Here is a 22947-nt window from a genome sequence, read left to right as displayed (position 1 = left end):
CGCAGAAGGGCAACTTACTGTGCAACGCAGCCGCCGCTCCGATTTGCAAACTGTGGCAGCAAGTGGCAGCGGTGTCAGAATTTATTGGTAAATCCGGCGTGCGGATTGTGCAAATGCTTGTGAGCAAGGCGCGCAAGGCACTGCCTCTCCCACTGCCTCGTCATAACTGTTTAAGCCGCTTTACAAACGAGCTTGAATGATTTGCTTTGTTAACTCATTGATCGGCCACTCGCGCTACTGCTTCGTGGTGCTTTGTTGTTGCAACGACTAGCTGTGTCTCTAGTAGTGGCGTGGTCGAAGCGTAAGCTTCTTTGCTTACGGTATTACCGTTGGGCGTTGCGTTCGCTACGAAGGTGTAACAGCAATATCAGGTGATTGCATAATTTATGAGAAAATAACAAACAGTTAAACAGGATGCTCGGGCCAATCGCAGGAAGCGTCTATTGCGCGTCAATATTTAGTAACGGTTTCTATTTATATTTCCATTTATTGTCGGCTTTATTGGCATAGCTCTCTTGAAAAATGAAAGTTTGTTGTTGCAGGTTCATACCTGTGGATGATTCTTTGCAATTAGAATTATTTGTATACATTTGAGAGATAGGAGAGTGAAGCTTCGGTATATAAATATCATCGGTGTACGCCAGCAGCTGTAAATTCGCTTAGAAGATTGTACCTTCTCTATTTAGATCTGCCGGATCGGATTACTCTTTTCAGCAATATATTGATGTGGTCATTTGGTATTGAACGACTGGGAGAGGTCTTTCCCAATTCTTATTTTGCGGTGATGCCAAATTCAGAATTAACGGCACAGAAACAGATGCTTTCGAACGCGGCTATAAAATTGACGAATAGGTGGTGCGTGTCGATCTTCTTTTTACGGATCTTTACAGAGATTTGGCACGTATATGCGGCATTAAGAAGGCTTATCCACGGTAATTGGCGCAAATTGTGGGGTAACCGTGTTTTGCATGCTTTAATCCAACCATATATTGCAAAGGAGCTGATGCATGTACCTTGTCAGTTTATTTGAATAGCTTGTCCGGCAATCAACCGATCCCTTCCGCTTTATTGTTCGACCGGCGGGTAATTGCTATTCGAACCTCTTCATGCTCATGTAAGTATATATTATATAAGTATTATCGTCATATATTGAGTGCAGCCCTAACTTGTCAAGCTCCTCATACTCACGCATTTCCGTCTCTTTCTTTTTTGGCCTGCGTATCGCTTCCCTCTACAACTTTCGATATCTGTTCCACTCTGCTCGTGTTGGGGTTGATCGCAACATTGCGAGGTATGTAGTCCGCCTTTCCTCAGCCCGATACGACAATCCGTCCTTGTCTTACCAGCCTTTCCGAAAATCAATAGTTACGCTGGCAGCTGAACATTTGGAAGTCAATAAACGTGGGGTCTTTCGACTGAAGTCCCATGGGCGAGGTATCCATGTTGGGTAGGCGCTTTCTTCAAGACCGACGGCCGCTCACAAGCGCACCTTTGGTGAACAGACGCTGTAATTAGACTTTAACGATTCTTTACACCGAACATCGGCGTGGTTCCGCTGCAGTTTTCCCAAGGTTTCCAGGGTGCGCAGCGAGTGCGCAAGATTAGAAATTAAGTATAGTACTTCGACTGTTACTGCTTACCCAGAAAAATCTCTACATCTCATTATACAGGCTCACTACTGCTAACAAATAAGCATACATATATGTAACTCTCTAAGTAAAACACTCAAGCTCTGAGAGTGTTCGACGCAGTACCCGCCTAGGAAAGCAGAGGGAGAACAAAGGAGTAAACTACCCGGGCGTAAGACTGAATCTCAGTTTAACTTTCTGGATACAAATCTGACAAGTCGCAGGAACGGTAGCGAAGTTTTAATGAAAGGTCAGGCCACTAAAGACAGATAACAGGCTTTAGTGACCTGCAAAAAATGCATGAACCCAAGGGAAAGGGTTTCAGAGGATGCTTTTCTATATTTTGTTGTAACCGATAAACATCCTAAATCGATAAATGCCTCTATTTAGTATTACGTACTATAAAGGATTAAGATTACTACCGCATCTCATTTCGAGGAATGAGCTTCTGTCCGAATTGTAGATAATAGCTTAAAAATCTTGTAAAAGATGCGGAATTGAACATACCAAGGCATGAGGAAAACTATGTCCTGAGGCATCTATTATGGCCGCAGATAAATCAGTGAATTTTGGAAAAGTCTTAGTGGTGGAATAGAGACTCAATATTGAGTATTTGGGTCTGACTTTTAGAGATAAATGGATTACAGTATTATTAGTATTCTTTTCGTGGTCATATTTCATCGAATTTTCTTTGAATAAGTTTTGGAGGGTGTACGACAAATGGATCTTAATATCTGGTAGAGTTAATGTTTAAAATAAGGCGCCGTTAAATCGTGGAGTGAAAAATATGCGATTTCGATACGCCACGCCTGTCTATCCCTTCTTTCGTTGATGACATCATATATTATTTATTTCTGTCAAGCCCAAATATCAACAGACTCGTAATCTAATCTCTATTTCTGTCATTCTAGCCTAAGACTTTTATTGACAAATTTAGACTTCGTTGCATTGGTTCTTTCGTGGTATTTCCAATTTTTGCTTCAATGAGTTCATTGATAATATTTCAGCAAGCAAATTTAAGTCTGGCCAGATATTTGTAGGTCTTATCAGCCAGCATGGAAAATTACTATTATCGCGCCATTGAATTATAAAATTTGCTTACATATAGAGAACCCTTATCAAGAGAATGACGTTCCAGATATAAACATGTTTATAAAACGAGTACTTACCATAGTATGTATAATTAGTAAAAATTTCTCACATCCTTTGTAAATAAAACACTGATTGCAGTTCAAATCAAATCATAATCATTCTCCCAAGTGGCTATAGAAACTCGAAACAGTAGCACGGAGGAAATGCATATAAAAGACCTGTCAGATAAGTATATGAACTACAATTTATAATTAGCTTTTATCGCCACACAAGCTTTGAATTTTATGAGCGTTGCTCGTGTTAAATACCCGCGAATGTTGTGCCCCTCATGGCGCTTGTCGCGATTAGTAGGCCCCCTGCCTTTGTGGTGAAGGCGATTAATGCTTTCTATGATTACGAATGGCAAATGGTGAAGACTAATGTGCCGCGGCTTATCACAATGACTGCCGGTAAATTCAAACTTTGCGCAATAATGAAAATAAAAGCAAAGAAGCTGGCAGTGCGATAACTGTAGATGAATAGTTGTCGGACACTAACCCTGTAGGAAAAGCGGCGAAGTGGTGAGTGTGGCTTCAGATGAAAGGTTTTTTTCAATAATGGTTGTCGAATTACATATTATCTTTACAAATAAATATTATATGTGTATATTTCTCACACTGTGAAAGCCTAGGTATTGATATAAAAAGAATTTATTATTATAAAAGTAAGAAATTGTCAAATTTTTTCATAGACCATTGCAGATCTCAGAAAATAATAAAAAAAGAAAGAAATTCATAGTGGATTAAAACCTATCGGAAAATAATGATAAAATAGCAAAAATTACTGGAAAAATAAATTTGCGGGTGATCGGAGTTCGAGGAAATAATGGGAAGGTCCGTAGTTGAATTTTTCAGGATTAAGAATGGTTTATCTCGATTTCTGGCAAAACTGCGAGTCCTATAGAAAAATGTTATATGGCAATGTTGTAGGTAATAAATAGATCTATAACTTTTGTGAACAGACCTCTTTCGCATAACCTCAAAATTATGGTGAAAAATTAAAATACCCAGTTTTTCTGTTTTTATTTTTATTTTGAGCAAAACAGATTTTTTTTGCACGAAATTTGCCATAATTTTACCTTCTTATGTCCCAAAAATACCGTATTTTTTTAAATGCTTATTTTTTCTCCATTTATTGTTCTAAAATCGGAAAAAAATCCTCATTTTGGTTCAAAAATTTCCAAATCAAAAGGAAGCAACACTTTTAGTGAATAAACATTTAATTTTTATACAAAAGTTTTTAAAACGAACTTTTTTTTCATTACTTTAGCAAAATGCTTATCAATACATTAACATATCAATTTTGGCTCTCAACATTATTTCAGCTACTTTTCCATGCGAACACGGATATAATATATATAATTTATTAACAAAATTGCAAAACTGTTTCACAGAAACTTATCAAAACGAAAAAAATGCATTCATAACATCAAAATCGCCTGATTTCCTACAGGGTAGTCGTCTCTCTATGCATCTATGCTATGTAAACGACAGCATTCATATCAGTGTCTACCAATAAATTGAAGCATAAATCTAAGTATGAATGGCTGTGTATTTGAGATGTCATAAACGAAAGTAGATTAACTTAAGAACGATTAATCATTGACTGTACTGATTAATCGCCAATACACTTCCAATTGCATAACATGGAATAATTGTTTGTAGCATCTTATCAGAATTGTCCGTTGTGACATTACTATCGCATATTAGTTATAATTAGTAAAATAATAATAATAAAAAGATATTTGCGATTTTTTTATAATGTCTTTTATGCTGTAATACAATATATACGGAGTATGTAGAATTTTTATTGACTGTCACAAATCAGAAAACTGCTAAAATTGTCGAGAATTCGTAAAACAGCTCGGAATTTCGCATGCAACAGCTTTACAAGCTTTGTGCTGAGACTTTTAGCTTTCACTTATAAATAATGCAAGACAGACGAAGCATTTTTTAATGGCTGGAAATTGAAGACGAAAAAAATTTCATTATTTGATGAGTGAAAGCTAAAGGTTTCAACACAAAGCTCGTAAAGCTGTTGGTTGCTAAATACCGAGCTTTCTTAAGAAGACTCGGCAGCTCTAGCAGTCTCCTGACTTATGACAGGACAATCGTTGATAGAATGTTCTTATCAGTTATGTCAGCGATATAGGCACCTGGGAGTTCAATTTAAAGCCGCAATATTTCGTTCGATTCACACATTGACGATGAAAGCACTGCAGGGAAAAAACTAGAAGGTTTTCTTCTTCTCTCCCGGTCTCTCTCTGGTAGTTTCTATTTCACGACTAATTATGCAGATTATGGAATTATAGTGAGTACTGCGAACAAGTGCTGAGTGTTTTGAAACGACATGCGAAATTGAATGTTATTTTAATCGATTTGGGTTCTCAAAACATCAACTGTATTCAAAATTCATTAGAACTGCATGCTGTTTTTTAATTCCGTCATTCTTTGGGTCCTACGTAGTTACTGGCAACTTTTTGCTCAGATTCATATGAAGGTGCAAGTTCACACCTAAGAGCTCAATAATCACTGAATTGAAGCGAAATTTGAACTATCTCTGCTAAGGGGGTAAATAAGCGGACAAATGTGAACAGAGAAAAATCTCTACATATTATAAGCATATTATTTTTACATGTTGTTGCTAATTTGTTGCAGCTAAAATTAGCATAATTAAATCGGTGTTGACTTGAGACAAATGACTTGGATATTGAATATCATTATTTATTTTTGTATTTCTGAGTGATGAGTATTTTTCGCTCTTATTATATAGTGAGTAGTCATGGAACTGAAGATCAAACTCAAGTTATGTATTAGCATGTGCCACTCAACTGGGTTGTTACAGTAAGCGAGTAGCAAAAGAAAGACCAACCAAATTGCGCTCAATATGTTATATTATTCTAGAAACAAACTGTAATCTCCAGTATATGCTCGATTTTATCTATTTTCAATGAGATTTTTGTGCGTTTGGCGCTCCCTTGCCGGAGAACGACATTGTTATACTCAAATCGTCGACTACTTAATTTCATTGTTCATCAAAAGAAAAATGTTTCTAAAATTTTAGAAAAAAATTGTAAGTCCTATTGGAGGCAAACCGTTAAAACACTTTTAATTTTGCACATATCCACTCCTCCGCAATCTTTGCCTGCACCCGTCACTCAAACATTACGTCTTCTAAAAATGTTCATTTTGCAATACCGTTAGCTGCTGTGTGGCATTTGCAGCACCTGTTGGCCTTGCAGGTTTCCCTTTTTGCTGCTCGTTAAATATTATTTCGCAATTTTTCACATCCACTAAGCGGGGGCTGCTGTGCGGCGAGCGTGAAGACAAGGCCAACTGCGCAACGGTTTCTTAGTCGCACCACACGCTCATTTATAATTAAGTTTCCTTGGACATGCGCAGGTGGATAACCTTCCACAGACTTATGTATATATACACATGTATGAATTCAGCGCTGCAGTGGCACATGTTGCACGATTATTACTAACCCAATCTTCTTCCGCATTAATGTTGTTAGGACTTGTATATACTTGTATGTATATATGCCTAAGGAGTTAGTTAGTTAGCGTACATATTATATTCTTGATACTTGCAACACTTCTTATTTATTTGTCAGCATTGAAATTTTTTGTGGCATGAATTATTAGGTGCAACATGGCCATTCAATCAAAATATTTAAGAGTTGACAACAAGCGGTTTTAGCTTTATATTATTTAGTTTTAGAAAATTTACATTCAACAATGACTCTGTTTCCTGAAAGAACGCATGTGAAAGAAGTCTCAGTGGATTTGGAAAAATTTTTGCAAAAGTTGAAGTGACGAAAGTTTAAGATATCTCATATTTTTACACATGATACGCGCCTTTGAGGCCTTTTATTCAACTTTCCTCTATTCTATGCTGAGCACCTTAAGTTTGCATAAAAAACATATTTATCTTGCAATGTTGGTATAGATGTTCGCAAGGTCACCTGCAGAAATAAATTGTGGCATTATGTAGAAGAAAGAAGCTTATTCCCAAAATCAAAAATATTTCACTAATTTTATTGAACTAAGAAATTCTCTATGAATATTCTTCTCATTTAGAGATCGGCTTCCATTATCACATGAGTAATAGCTGACACTCTAAAGGGATCAAATAGAAATATTGGAGCTGTACCAAGGTGTGATCACACTTTCTCTGATTTTTCCTGACAATGAAAGAAAGTGTGTCTATTATTTCGGTGTTCAACCGAAGGTCTTCCCGGTGAGACGAATCCAAAGCGTGGCGGTACGCATGGTTGGCTTGCAAATAATGTCGTCTATATATAGAGTTTCATATGACATAGTTTTCTCAAGCTGTCTTTTAAGACAAAAATCAAGAGAAAAAGGCTCATTGGAAGATGAAAGTGGATTTTACTCGAGATAAAACATCGTGTCACCACTCAATGGAAACGATAATAAGAAAATTTTATGAATTGTGGTCTAAATTGCTTACTGATCTACCACATTCTACTGATATAGCCTCTAACGATCTGTTTGTGTCCTTAAATATGATGAGTGTACTCAAAGGATAAATTTTTAGCGACTTCGAAGAGGTAATTACCGAAATTTAAGCCTATTTGGTAGCCAAAAAGAAAATATTGTTCTACAAAAATGGTATAAGAAAGTCAGAAGATTGTCATAATCAGTTCAGCAATTGACTATAGTAAATATAAAAATTTATATATATGTATATTTTCCCGTAGTTCCTAGGTGAAACATAGGGCCTCATTTAGTATGAGATAAAAAACTAATTTTAATGTCTCCTCCACTTAATTTAATACTATTCTTCCATTTCGCCATAAAATTATTTACGCCTAATTAGGAGCCAATATTTATGTGAGTTTTTAAATAAATGTTGTTCCTTATGCAGCAAAGGCAGCAAACGTGTGCAAAATATGCGTTCTTAATGCATTTAAAAGCTTGCAGACCAAATCATCAAAAGCCAGCCCCAAGCGAAAAATTTTACGTCATCACTTACATATCGTCACTTAAAATGAAAAATAACGTAACATCACTTTTCATAAGTTTACAAGTGAAGGAAGAACGATATAATAAAAATCACTCATATTGAAACAAAATGTGTGTTTTGGTTATAAAATGGTTATATGTTGGTTATAAAATGGTTATATATTGGTTATATAATGGTTATATGTTGGTTATAAGTTGGTTATATGTTGGTTATATATTGGTTATATCTGACATTAATGTAGAATGTTTTGATGATACGTTATTTTGCATTTTAAGTGACGATATAAAGAATAACTAAACATTGTACATGCATATTATTTATATATATTTACATCGGAAACCGCAAAATCAGTTGGCAATTTGCCACAATCTACAAGCAGCAACAATTTTCAATTTTCGCGCCCATTTGCCACATTAGATTTGCCACTAACAAGCTCACACACTCGTCCATACATACTGATGACTACAAGTACACTGTTTGTAATTGGATGTGCCCGCCCACCACTTCTACGAGTATATACATTATTATAGACTATGTGTAGATACGAGTATATATACATCTATATTGGAATGTGTTTGTAAGGAAATTTTTGTCGTACACTTGACATACTCGCTGCGTTTTGTGCGGCAATTTTTCACGTTCATTGCCACAAATGCTAGCGCTCCAATTAATGCCGCTAAAAATACCGACCTTCATGCGGCAAGTGCAAGTCTGCTGCAAAAACAAATGTGCGCAGAAATTCAAAGCGTTCACTGCTCTCAGCAATGACGTGGAAAGTGTGAATAAATGTCGAATTTGTTTGCATTTTCTACACAGTTTTCCTTATTTTCATATTTTTGTTGATTTCGAACGAAGAGATTTCTCGACAAAATTATTTACATACATACATACATATATCATATACACATATTTGTGTTATTTCCGCTATTATATTCCACTCAATTATTTTGTTAATATTTTTGTGTCAATTAGCCCAGGTCAGTTTAATAGTTTGCAGTAATACTTCATAAGCTAATACTAGGAAAATACAATACATATTTTTCTTTGACTTGGAAAGTTCATAAAAACAACAGAAACTGTAAATTCGACTGCACCGAAGCTATAATACCCTGCACAGCTACTTTTATTATAACATACAAGTATGAAATATTTTCATATTGGTTTCAATTGGGTAGTTTTATGCCATTGATATGCTATAGTAGCCCGACTTGTACAAAATGTTTGAAAATATTAACGCTGTCTTAGGTAATACGTTATGCCAATGTAAAATAAAGAAAATTTCCTTACAAAAACTTGGTTTTCATCGGCAAATGATCAGCTTCTTGCGAAGAAGAGCACATGTGAAAAATTTTCAGAAAGGGATACTACAATGAGTTAAAATAATAAGACTTTGTTCATAAATAAAAAATATACTAAATTAAATTTTTTCTTCAAAATCTATGTCGTGCCCCAAAAAGTAGTCCCATTTTGCCTGAACACACTTGTGCCTTTGTTTTTTCCAATCCTCGAAATAGTGGTTACGGTCAATTGCTGAAGGTTGCTGAATAGCCAGAAGTCACACGGAGCTAAGTCAGGCGAATACTGTGATGGCAGCATGGTATTGATTAAAGAGTTGACGGAAAATTCACGAAGAATCAATGCTGTATGCGACGGCCGAGTATCTTCAGGCAAACGACGCATAACACTTAATTAGTATGCCTTGGTGACAGTTATGGCCGGTCGGAAGGAATTCGGAGAGCATCACAAATCTACTTAACCAAATAAAAGTTCATATCAGAAAACAGAAAATAGACAAGAGGTCTCATACAAGGCGAATATTTCACGATCTCATGCAAGAATATTCAAAGACGGTCCGAGTGTAAGTGCTTAGTAAGTGCTTCGTCCTCTAAAGAAAAACAAAAATGTTGAGACAAGTGGCGAAATATTTCTGAACATAATTGCAATTTTTACACTCAACCCAGTGATGGTCTGCCGTCTGAAAATCAAGAGTTATCCAAAGCAGACGACTAGCTTCTCTTTCGACTCAGTTTTTTTCCGGCGAGTGACTTTTGCCAGTTTAGAAATAAAAGATGTCGAATGGAATCAAAGCAGGGTATAATGTTAGATGGGGCAGCAATTTATTTTCATTTAGTGGAGCATTAGCAAAGTGAGAGAAGGCAATTTTTTCGGCAAATCGATCGTTTTTTCAGCAATTTGGCAGCCTTTTGGAGCCTGTGATGTTAAGTAGATCAAGTTTATTTAGATCATATTCTGTGGGCCCTAAAAAATGGTAGGCTACACCTTTCCGGTTAATAGAACATTTTCCATCTTTTTTGAAGCATATTCTTTGAGAGAAGTGCGCATCACTGAATCAATGTTTGGTCAACGGTCACGAAACAATGTGGGAATTCATTCCGGTTGGGTCTCACGATAGCGCTTGTTATATACAGTAAGCAAACGCGGCACCCACTCTGGCCTTTTTCTCATTCAAAATATTTCACGTGGAATAACACTTATGAGTTGCTTGACTAACTCATCGCAGGTCACTGTCACTTATTCCCTTTCGATCTTTCTAAAATACGCGGACACGTTCTCTTCCACAGTCGGCCAAAAAAAAAAGACAAGAGTCCAGCTGAAATATAGACTTCAGCTATTCGTGGAAAGATAGCTTCTTCTGTATTAGTGGGGCGATCGCGCGTCGAAAATTACATATTTTATTTAGAAAATATTAATAATAGGAAGAATTAAGAAAAATCAAAAATTTGTTAAAAGCCACCTCTGCGTCTAACATAAAAATCTGCAGTTGCAGTGTCGATTAAAATACGTTTCTCAGCCACACACGTCATATGTACACACAATACACGGTTGCCACCGCGCTCGCATAACTCCGCAGCATTCTTGCCTCAGCTTGGCGTGCTTGTGACACGCACGTGCAACATGACAACAGCGCATTAATTTAACACTTTTCGCTATCAACTGCAGTTATGAAATGACACTGCGTGTTGCAGCCACTTATCATTTGCCACTTGCAACGACCTCATCAACAACACAGGCAACATCAACAGCAGCATCAACGGCAATAACAACAACAACCACAAGCAAATTACTGTGGATATGTGTTTTTGGCCAGCACTCTTCTGGTCGTCTCTGCAGCTTATCCTTTTTTGTATGGATTCCATGCCGCAGCTGAACTTAACCTGCCACACATACTTAACCCGCTGACGTGTGAATGCGTTGATGTGCCATAAAAGATTGTTTCGCGAAATTCCTAATGCATTTGCTGGCAGACGCTCTTGCTCTCTCTGATGATTGCCAAGTTGCTGCTGCATCAGCTGAACGATAGCGTAATCGCTCAACTTAGTGTCATGCAACGTGCAGCATTTAACCCATGCATGTGGATTTTCACACGCATACTTGTATATATAGTAGGTAAAGAATTAGATATCAGCATATACATATATATTTGTATGTATGTATGTGTGTATATGATAATATTTGTGGTAGTATCCTGACGATATTTAATATGATTGATGTTGTCCGAGCGTAGTGGCCACTTATAAGAAAGATTGTTGCTACATTGTAACGGTAACGTTTGTCACAATCAGCGCAGGGTTGCATTTTTGATGAATTTCACGCAGAATACCCGTTTCGATTGGATAACAGTTGACAAACTGAAGAGAAAGAGAGACATAGAGAGAGATAAGGAAGAGAAATAGACAGAGCTAGCGGGGTAGAGGAGAATATAAACGATATTATCTAAGCAAGAGATGAGCTCCAAAGTATTCGGAATAAAGACCACATTCCAAATATATCAAAGATCGCGTTCTTTCCTACACTGAAAATTTCTACTCAAAAGCTAAACTCGTTCGGAACATACCATCATAGGAAATTTCAATATTCAAATTTAATAAAAAATTAATAACCCAGTTCGGGTTATCAACTTCAGATCGGCATAATCGCCTAGTGGGCATTAAACTCAATATTATATAGTTTTTTCATATTTATTATATAATTGTTATTGCTCTCTGTAATATCAGCTCAATATACTTTCTAATAATTCGCATTGATACGCTTAATAGATTTTTACATTCATGATTAAACATTTTTCAGACAAGTGTTTAAGTACAAGTCAATATTTCTAATTCGCTGCTTGCTCATGCCATGATAAGTATTAAATGAACAAGCACGCATACAAATGCAAAATAATCAATAAATTATTATTTTTAGTCTACTTGTGAGCTGTTTCAATTCGATTTATTTAAATAAAAATAATGAATCGGTGAAATAATATTGAAATTATTATCAGCTCTATTGCTGACAAACAGTTTTTTGACCCTTCATGAGTATGGATTGCTCTAAATGCTTTAAAAGTATTGAAATATACTTTAATCCGTATATGGGCCACTAAAATTTGCGTAAATTAATGATGATAAGATGTTGATGAGAAATTAGCAAGTTTTCGAAATATTTTATATTTCGCGATTAGGCAAACATTTTCTCTGTTTTTTTTCACTGTTCTTACTCCAGCAGGACAAGCTTACTCGCGCTTTAATACAAATTAAAGAACAAAAGGCAGCCATACTTAACTGCCACATTTTGCCAGTAAGTGTAAATGAAGCCTCACACTTCCTTCAATAATGACGCCATAATGTAATATTTAGTTCTTTCAAACACTAACACAAAACAAAGAAAGTATGAAACTGTCCTAATCTGTGTTTTTATTATTGCACTGTACGAAATTTGGCTGAGTTTTGGATCAAACAATATTTTTTCGAGAAATTGCAGAATAACTAAAGAATTATTTCTCCGTTTTTAGAAATTTTTCTCTAAAATCAAACATTTTTTTTCGGCTTTCGAAATTCAGTTTATTGAAAAAATCATTATCAAATATACAAGTAAAAACTTTTTGATTCTAGCACCCCTTGGTGGCGCCATCTATATGTCGACGGTTGCGTTAGAATCTTTATCGATTTTCCAGTGAGAATTCCATCACATTTCATGGATTGGAAGTGAAGTTATTGCGTTTTAAGTGTCCGTATATTTGTGTTATCAGTGCGAAATTGAGCTTCGAACAAAGAGCCAACAGTAAATTTTGTTTTAAAATTGGTAAATCTTTTACCAAAACGTCTCAATTGATGAAACAAGTTTATGGCGATGATTGCCTATTCCGCAGCAGAGTGCACGAGTGGTTTCAACGTCTTCAAAGTGGTCGTGAGGACATAAATGACGATCAACATGTGGGCCAATCAAAATCCGTGATCACCGGAAATTGCATCGAAACTGTGCATGAATTCATCAAAAATCTGCCGAAATCATCATTGAAATTCATGGCAATGGATTTGAACCTCCCCCAAACATCGATTTATTGCATTTTGAGCGAACATTTGGGCTTACGAAAGGTGTGTACACGGTTTGTTCCGCACAAATTGACTGACGACCACAAATTGCTCAGAATCCAACATTCGAAGGACGATTTTATTTGACCAAAAATCACATTTTAACCATTAACCACTCCCCGTATTCACCTGATATGACACCGTGCGACTTCTTCTTTTTCGGAAAAATGCATTTGCCCATGAAAAGAAAGCGTTATGCAGACGTAGAGCCCATTCAAAAGGCTTGCACCGGCATACTGGCGGCCATACCGGCCAACAATCATGCAAAGCCATAGCATTATGCCATTTTCCGGCATCAAGGCAGCTAGCTGAGACAATTAGTATGTTAACTGACTCTTTCTGAATCAAGTTAGCTCAGACAATTTGTGTTTAAGAGTATTGATTTTATTTTACAGAATTCATCTTCAATACTTTGGACACGAGTCTCACTTATTCTTTCATGTCTACGTGAAGCTTATTCTTTTTACATACTTTAGAATGAGCTTCTTCTTCTTAACTTCCGAAATGACCCTGTGTTTTTTTTTCATTCATTCTATGGTGGTACTTCTTCAACTCCCTCCATACACTAAGTAGTTTCTTGCTCAAAAATCCAGATATACTGACTTTGTATGGAGAGAAAACCGGATGACTAAGTGATCCAATAAATATTGGAAACCTTTGTATTTTTACTTTGAGCATAATTCAGGCAAAGTCTTTTAATAAATATTCCTTTTTGTTAAAAATTAATATACTTTTTAGTTAAAAACTTCCACTTCCTTCTCTCACTGTTTATTTATGTATTTACTTTACTCAAATTATACCTTTTTGAAACCATAAAAGTTGCACTAAATAATTGAAGAAACCATGTAGGAAACTGCGAGGAAATTCTTCTTCAAATATTGTATACTGTTTTGCATTTCAAAACATATTCAAAAATATTTTAACTTAAGAGCTATATGAAAGAAAACGAGTTTTATGAAAAAAAAAACACTTACAACGAAAGCAAAGAGTTTTACTTATAGAAAATTGCTTCCATTCATCAGAAATCAAGCCCCTGCATAGCTCACAGACACTCTCATTTAAATACGTACTTAGGCCGCAACACACCTTCATTACATTATTTATATAAATAGCATATATTCTCCTAAGGAAAGCGAGCTACGTGCATCACGTGTTTCAAAAGGTTGCAAACTTGTGCGGATAAATGCAACCCACGTAGAGTTCTATTTGTAAGTCAGCACAGTAACGCAAGGGCATTTAGAAGTCTTACTTATTACTTATTAAGCACAAGATCAAGATCACAGCTAAATTGCTGCGAGTGCACTCAGCAATTGCACTGCTTAGCTCTCATTTACATTTTACTTTGTTTGCATGACTTCCTACTCGCCTTAGCATTTATTTGCACAGACATATGTACATGACAGGTTTTATTATTTAATTTAGCGCCAATTATTTGCTTTAGTAGACCAACGGCACTTGTGCGAGCTTTGCCGGCAACAGTTTGACTTGGAAATTAGCAAAATCGCATTCCGTCTATGGCGAGTTAAGATCACCTAAGGGGTGAGACCATTATGGCTAACTGATGAGGGAGGGCCATCTTTTTTGTTTTTTTTTTTCGTGTGTTTGTAGAGACAAATGTTGGATGAGAAAAAATAATGAATAATAATTTCTATTAGGTTAGGTTAGTTTAATCTGGTAGGCCAAAAAGCCACGCCTAGACCAGTTTGGTCCTTTGCGAAACCAGAATAATTTGTATTAATATTTCACGAGTGCAAGCAATGCAGAAGTAGATAAAATCAATTACTTTACCATAAAATAATATGATGTGTATTAGGGTCTGCCATTTTGAGGCAACCTTTTTTTTCGACTGAAAAACAGGCTCAAAAAAATTCGAAATGTATAAAAAAAAGTCACTCAAAAGATGAGCTCTTAATTCATTTTTTTTTTGTCATGGTTATTGTACGCGATGGCTGCCAGTAGGGATGGTAAACTCGATTCCGATTCCACTCGAAAATCGAGTTTTCTCGTAAAATAATCGATTTTTAATGTCAAGATTCGATTCTTAATCGACTTCGACTACTGAAGATAAAAGTAGTAAGTTTTTCAGTTGAAAAAAAAGGTTGCCTCAAAATGGCACACCCTAGTATGTATATATGTAAAAATAGTAATCATTACTACTCAAGAAAGTCTCAATATAGGTCAGTGTCTCCTGCAGCTCTGATCTGCGTACAATTTTAAGTTTTATAAAACAATTTTAGCATTTTAATTAAAAATTAAAAATTTTAAAGTAATCTACAATGGTGTTACCCCTAATGTGTACTTTTGCTCTAGCAAAGAAATGACATTTGTATGTATTTGCAATTTTCATTTCAGTTGCAGTTACTATATTCCCATATAGAGAAATATTTACTCAATTATGCTAAAATATTTGCTATGAATGCTTATGATTATTATATAAAGCATAAACACTTAATCTACACTAGCATAACTGTATATAAATGTACACAAAGCAAGTAAGGAAGGGATAAGTTCGAATAACTGAAAATTTCATACTTTTGCAACTTGCAAGGATTTAAGCCGGGGTGGTGTCTTTGTGTCAGTTTTATTAAGATAACTCATTTATTTGGCGATATATGAGGTACAAAGTATCTCGGAAATTCGAAAATCTTTATATTGGATATATGAAGGCTAAGGAATATACTGACCCGATTCAACCCATTTGTAGCACACAGACATACTACAAGTACTTTAAGGAAAAGCTTAACCCTTATCTAACAATTTGAAAAATATTATCGATAAAACAACTATAGGCAATGCGGTCCGAATATTCCGTACCTAGGGGCATGAATAGTTTTGGATCGATTTGAACTAATTTTGGTCATGAGCTGACATTGCTTCATAGGCACTATTCGTGTAAAGTTTCAACTCGATACATTGATTGGTGGCTGATTTGTTTATTGAAAAATGAAAGATTCTGCCGAAATTTAAAATAGTGTTATGTGTGAAATAGGCGTGGTTGTTGTCCGAATTTTACACTGTAACATAGAAATGTCAGAAGAATGTTATGTACCAAAGTTGGTTGAAATCGCTCCTGCAGGTTTTGTGTTTTTTCCTGAAAATATTCGGTGCCACACACTCCTCTAAAACCCCCTTATGCCATCTGGGGGGTAAAATTTAATGTCTCCCGCGTATTTGGAATTGATTTATCGCGCTTTTCGTACTTTTTAACAGTAGCCTTATATGGAGAGTATTCAGGGATATCATCCGATTTTATCACTCTGTCGACGAAATTCTTATATTATTTGCCCTGAGCGAAGTTGGTTGTTGTAGCTTTAGCGGGTTAGTAGAAATGTACATTAAAACTATTAGAGCGCGATGCCACGCCTACTTTTTCAAAATTAGCCCACAGGTGCAAAAGCATTGATATTCAAAACTCGGTACTTGTATCGCGACTACGTTTTGGTTAACATTCTATTGATCTTCTAAACCAGAGTAGCTGACAAGCGACGAAGACTGTGAGATAGATGTATGTTTGGGATGGTACTGACCTAGGTTGGTAGGTAAGTAAGAGTGCTGCCCTTCTGGCTCAATTAGGGCTGGTAGTGTTCAAACCATTTGGTGCCCTAAAATAAACGACTTATCTCTGTCATGCTTTTTGTAGATATATATTCAAGGATAGCTATTGAATGGATTCCAAAACTTCGATGTCTGATTTGCGATAAAGCTGGGCACTTACAGAGAAAGTGAAGAAACATTTTCTTGCTTCCCTCGAGTTTGCAGCTACGGAGCATGCTATTGTGGAGCATTCCCATTTTGAACGCATGTTCTCCAATGGTCAGTGCTGTAAGTTTGTGAATACTTTTCCTGGACCTACATATGTAATAAATACTTGGTTTTTGTTTTGTCACAGATTGGCAAAATCTGTTTCGTTGCTCTGCATTTGGTTGTAAATCTTCATTTATTCTACGCTGTTTATTCGAATTGCGTATTGAGCTCTCTCTTGACCACTTCTAGTGGACACGGTATTGTATCTGCTTCTGATTCGTCCAGAGAGGCTCCTGACTTAGCCAGCTCATCTGCTTTTTCGTTAACCTGCCAGTGAACTTAAAGCCTTCTTGCTTTGTTTACTACGCTGGAGTTATTTCTCGGGGTTGGATGCTTACAAATTATTCTTCTTTTTTATTGGAACAGACAGCGTTTACCGGGTTACAGCCGAATTTAGAACAGCAATGCTGTTTTCTTCCTTTCATTTTCTATGTTTTTTACGTGGCGGTTCCCAATCCCAGCGCACAACCCGTCAGTATAAGGAGCTCATTTCTACTCGAACTTGATCCTATCTTACTTTATGTAGTTTTTATTTTGCAAACAGAAACACAAATAGCTTTTCAACAGAGCCTTAATAGGTAGAAGGTAGAAAATATTCAATTTCAATCCATTAATCATTATTACAACAACTTTGAAACTATTTCGAAACTGCCTAATGCAATATTAATAGAATAAATATAACTCAACGGCTAATATATGCAAGTTCAAACGAAAATTAGCTATTTTTAAATTGCCTTAAAGCACCATACATTATTACAAACATCAATGTATATAAGTTTACAAGCAACAACAAATGGCGTACCGGCGTTTGGAGCAATCTTATCAATAAGGTGAGTAATTGTTTGTACTAAGATTAGCTTGTCGAACATGAAAACAAATTAGCGATTTCGACAGGAAAACAAAAAATATATATACAAAACAACAAAAATAATAAAAACACTAAAAGAAGTAAAAATTCTCACAAAACAATAACAAAACCAAATAATATAATCACATCGGCCGGCAGGTGGCTAGCTGCCTGGAAACGTACCAAACAACAAACCAAAATCAAAACAAATTAAACAAATTTAAGAAGAAGAAACTGATAAGAACTGAACAATTAATTCAGAATGACAAGTGAAAACTGTCAAATGTTCTTGTTCTTCTCGCAATCGCTTTTTGTGCTATACGCGTGTCGATCGCTGACGTAGGAGGCGAAATATTCTAGCAAGCCACGCTTGTCACGCGAAGAGTTTGGTTGCCATTATCATTTAGCAGCATGACTAAGTTGTATTGCAGAGTTTGGGCATTTTTTCTAGATTATATTTCATTTCTTATTCGCATAAATGCAGTAGAAAGCTAGAAGACTCTCTATCATTCGCACTAACACACCTACTGAGTATATTTGCATACATATACATATGTATATGCTGTCTAAGTATGGTCCCATATTGTCGACGATTGAATGATTTGACTAGAATTGTATTTTATATTCATATCAGCTGAGAATATTCAAGACATATTATGTTTATGCAAGTTGATTATTTCCATTAGAAATGTCAGCATCTGTGACAGGCGCTTCGGGTTTCGGCTACTGCTCTATAAAAGCGCAACCTTCGTTTCGAAATGGCATTAGTTGCAAAGTGTCTCAGCACAGAAACAAACGTTAAGCGACGGTGAAGCAAAGTGCATAAGACTGTTTTAAGTAAAATGGGTTTGACCGGTAAAAATGTGGTTTTCGTTGGCGGTTTGGGCTTCATCGGCTACGAAGCCTGCAAACAGATTATGACCAAGAATGTGTCGGTGAGTTGAAACCAAGAATTTTACGGGTATTTTCAAGTGTTGCAAATGTTCTCAAGTACAGACATTTACATAATCAACTAGCTCAAAAATGTTTCTTCAACTCTCACAGTCTTTCTTCGTTTTCGATGTTTTGGAAAATGCTGAGAATATCAAAGCCCTACAGGCCATCAATCCCAAGACCAAAGTCTACTACACCAAATTCGACATCACCAACAAGGCGAGCATTAAGTCGGCACTCGCCGATGTTGTCGCCAAAGTGCAATACATTGATGTACTCGTCAATGGCGCCGGCATACTCGCCGATCCCAATGTTGAGCTGACCATGAACATCAACTTGATTGGTCTCATACACACCACGCTCGAGGCCATTCCACTCATGGACAAGAACAAGAAGGGACGCGGCGGTCTGATTGTTAATATTGCTTCCGTTTTGGGTTTGGAGCCCGCACCACCCACCGCCGTCTACTGCGCATCGAAATTCGGTGTTATGGGCTTCTCGCGTTCAATTTCCGTAAGTACACGGCGCAAGGCTACCAAATTTAACTTTGCTTATAAATAAGTGTTTTTTCTCTACTTTATTTCATATCAGGATCCCTACTATTACAACCTTACCGGCATTGCGGTGGTCACTTTCTGTCCCGGTTTGACCGAAACGCCATTGAAGAACAACATTGCCACCAAATACACTTTTGAGTACTCCAAGGCGATTGGTGAGAAACTGAACAACACCAAGACACAGAAACCCGAAGCTTGTGGCGCTCATTTGGCTCAGGTGGTCGAGTCAGCCGAGAATGGTGGCATCTATATCAGCAACCAAGGCACTTTGTCCAAGGTGACACCCACCGTGTACTGGGAACCCACATTCAACTAGGTTTTCCAGCGCACTTCTGAGATATTTTTGAATATTGTATATACATGTAAATATGTACATGCATATGTGTAAATATATATATATATGTTATTTAATTTATAAGTTAAAAGTCTGAATTGAATAAATATTCATTAGTTTTGCATTAAAACGTGACTTGATTTATTGTACTTTTGTTGTTGTAGTACCATAGTTGGGTTGCGAGAAAGAGCGAGGGTAGCACAGACATTTGATTGATGTCTACAGGTATCTATATAAAGGTATATAGTACTAGTTCATATTCTAAAATGTAATTGAAGGTGGGGCGCATTATTTGCATTGTCAGTTGTACACATATGGACATTGAAAGGGACACACCCAAAGTTTTACTTAATATATTATCATAAAATAAAATTTTTTTCCAACTAATTATCTTTTTTGGCGTTTTCGAGATGATATTTGAATACTTTTAGAGCTAACAGGAATATATAGAAGATATAAAACATCAGAGAGTTTACTTTGTTAACCGAATTGTTTTTGTTTTATTTTTTTTTTTTTTTTTACTACTTTTATGACTATTTATATATCCTACAGACAACAAAATTATTGAATATTTTGCTTAAATTTCCTTATGTTATTATATTTATCGAAATCTTTCAGGAGCTCCCGTCTAGTGCAGTAAAAACTGAAGCTATTAACTTAATGTTCTAAGGAGAAAAATGGTTAGAAATTTCCCTTTTACTGCGAATATGGGTAAAATAAGATAATAACCACGCTTAAAGTGGTAGTGACATAAATAAATGAGCCACAAGCATTAAATTTCACAACAGGGATGACAGAGAAAGGCTTTATGGGAGCCGGTTAATGAATGAAATATCGAAAGCATCATATAAAACCAATTCGAAAGATCATGTGCGTCTAAGAAAAGTGAAAACACGATTGATTGCCAAATAATGCAGTTTTTTCAAAAACCCCCGTTGCGATAACGTCTGCAAAACAGTGCTTTCCGACTACCACTATATATAAGTAATACATTATTACTGGCGATGAGTCTTGGATCTATGTTTACAACCCGGAAACCGGCGATCAATTGGCCGAATATCGTGTTTTAAAATGATGAACAAAGTCTGGCTATTTTTTGCTCATAGATATTACTATGAAAATGATCGAAATCGAATCACAACTAGGCCTAGTTCCCATATAACAAACTTTAAAATTCTATCTGACTTTTCCACTTTAAATTGTACAGATCCAACATCAATGAAGTTATTAGAGTTAAGCTTTGCAGAAATAATGTTTTCAAGGTATTTAAACTTACGCCTAAAAATTGTCGAAACCGGACTACTTATAACTTTTCGAGAACCCAGTTACCAAATATGGGGACACCAGTATATGGTGACTTTTTACCGAACATATCAGTGCATCTGTGAGTTATGATAATGAAATTCGGGGAGATAATTTTCGTGATAACAGAATGCCCTTGTGGCAAAAGTGAGTAAAATTTTGTCAATACTTCCCTTAGCCCCGTTTACTTAACATACATATTTCTGAACTTCCGGTTGACTTTATACCGCATCTATCATTTAATGTGTAGGAAATCTTAATGGCATTTCGAAAGCAGAAATATAAGTGTCAAATAGTTCGTACTTTTATTTGAAATATGTTCATATGATAACCCTGTAGACCATTTTATCGTTCGAGTGTCTATTTTGTTCGGTTCGGTATAATTTATTTTAACGAAAAATTATATGCAGAAAGCGTATTGGGCAAATCAAATCTTTGATTCTATTGTTTTTAAACGAAGAAAAAACGTTTTAAAACACAAATTATGTTCATGAAAAATAATCTTATAATCACAAATGTTTCTGAAGTTCTCCACCGATTTGTAACATAAATAAATCAACATAATGTGGGTATATACATAATTGTTAACAAACAATACTTACTTACTATAAAGGACTACGTCTTTACTTCATAAGTTTTACGAAAACATATTTTTATACATTTATAATGGTCGATATGAACTTTAAGTATTAGTTGCAAAGTTTACTCTTTTCAGTATATTATAAATAGTATATCCAAAAGTGAATACCCACTTTACTTCCGAACTACATATCGTCACCTAAAATGCAAAACAACGTATCATCAAAACAATCGAAATTGAGTTTTTTATTGCCTACGATTCACTACATCATCACTACATAGTATAGTGTATCTAACATAAAATTCTCAGCAGTTATAACCAATATATACCCGTTTTATAAACTCAAATTTGCTAAATATAAATCGTTTTTTCTCATTATATGAATATATGTTACGTTATTTTATTTTATAACGATAAACATACTAAAGTGAATACGCAATCATTTTCCAAATATAGCCAAACGTTTTTCTAAGAACGGTCACACCTCGACATTCCAAGGAATATTTCTAATTTTGTTGATAATCTTTAAAAATGTCAACATCTAGAAATTAGTTACGTAAGAAGCGTTCGGTGGAAATCTTATTGCTGTTAATACTAGAATTTGAAAGCGGTGGGATATATTGCTCTGGCTCATTTTCTGTTTATACAATGATCAAACTAGGGACATGACATCTATATGTAAGTATACATTTAATGATATTAGTCATTGAGTTCTAGAGTAGATTTAACCCCAAGCGACGCTGATCTTCACTGATAACTTTTTAATATTTTTTTTCTTAATATTAACATTGTGAACTCGGTTTTTTCTTAATTTTTCATAATCACTTTTCACAATCACTGTTTGCATGCTGCCTTATTTCCATGTCCGTATGCTTATCTGCTAACAAATAATGAGCGTCAGCTGTTGTGAGACTAAACTTGGCAAGCGCCAAGCGCAACAGATAATTAAGAAATGCATTAATTGCAACAAAAACAAACTTGTAAAGCTTTAAAAATGTGCAATAATCAGCTAATTAAATATATAAACACATTTAAAGCAATTTGTAATCTATTGGCTTATCAAACAAGTTAATTACGGTGCATTTTTATTGATACTTATAATTTGCAACGGAATTACATTTCCACTTGCATACATAGTATGTAGTAATCAGCAGCAAAGTGTCAAATGAAAATTGATTTACGTACCTTGCAATTTGGAATAAATAATTTATATTAGAAATTGATAAGTGGAATATGTGGCAGATAATGCATTTAAAATAATTTTGTAAATATTGAATGACAAATATTGCGAAAATGTTTCAGAAAACGTATATGGATTGAAAAAATTACGTGGATTGGAGCTCGGAAATTTTTCAAACTGCTTTTATTATTCATACCGTCAAAAAGCTGTTGCTGTGTTAATTAAAATATTTTTAAAATTTTATTTAATCAAGAAGAATATAATTAAAATTAAATTTCATATTTTAAG

General features: G+C 35.5%; 1 protein-coding gene across 1 annotated transcript; it reads left to right on the top strand.

Moving 5' to 3' along the window:
* Positions 1-18532: 18532 nt before the first annotated feature.
* Positions 18533-19727, top strand: LOC126760754 (alcohol dehydrogenase). The gene is made up of 3 exons (XM_050476637.1): positions 18533-18708; positions 18818-19219; positions 19298-19727. The coding sequence occupies exons 1-3, from the start codon at positions 18616-18618 to the stop codon at positions 19577-19579; spliced, it is 777 nt and encodes a 258-aa protein (XP_050332594.1). The 5' UTR covers positions 18533-18615; the 3' UTR covers positions 19580-19727.
* Positions 19728-22947: the final 3220 nt, after the last annotated feature.

The sequence above is a fragment of the Bactrocera neohumeralis genome, chromosome 2 (genome assembly GCF_024586455.1).
Source record: "Bactrocera neohumeralis isolate Rockhampton chromosome 2, APGP_CSIRO_Bneo_wtdbg2-racon-allhic-juicebox.fasta_v2, whole genome shotgun sequence".
Lineage (NCBI taxonomy): Eukaryota > Metazoa > Arthropoda > Insecta > Diptera > Tephritidae > Bactrocera > Bactrocera neohumeralis.
The sequence above is the reverse complement of the archived record's forward strand: the minus strand, read 5'-3'. Positions and strand labels throughout refer to the sequence as shown.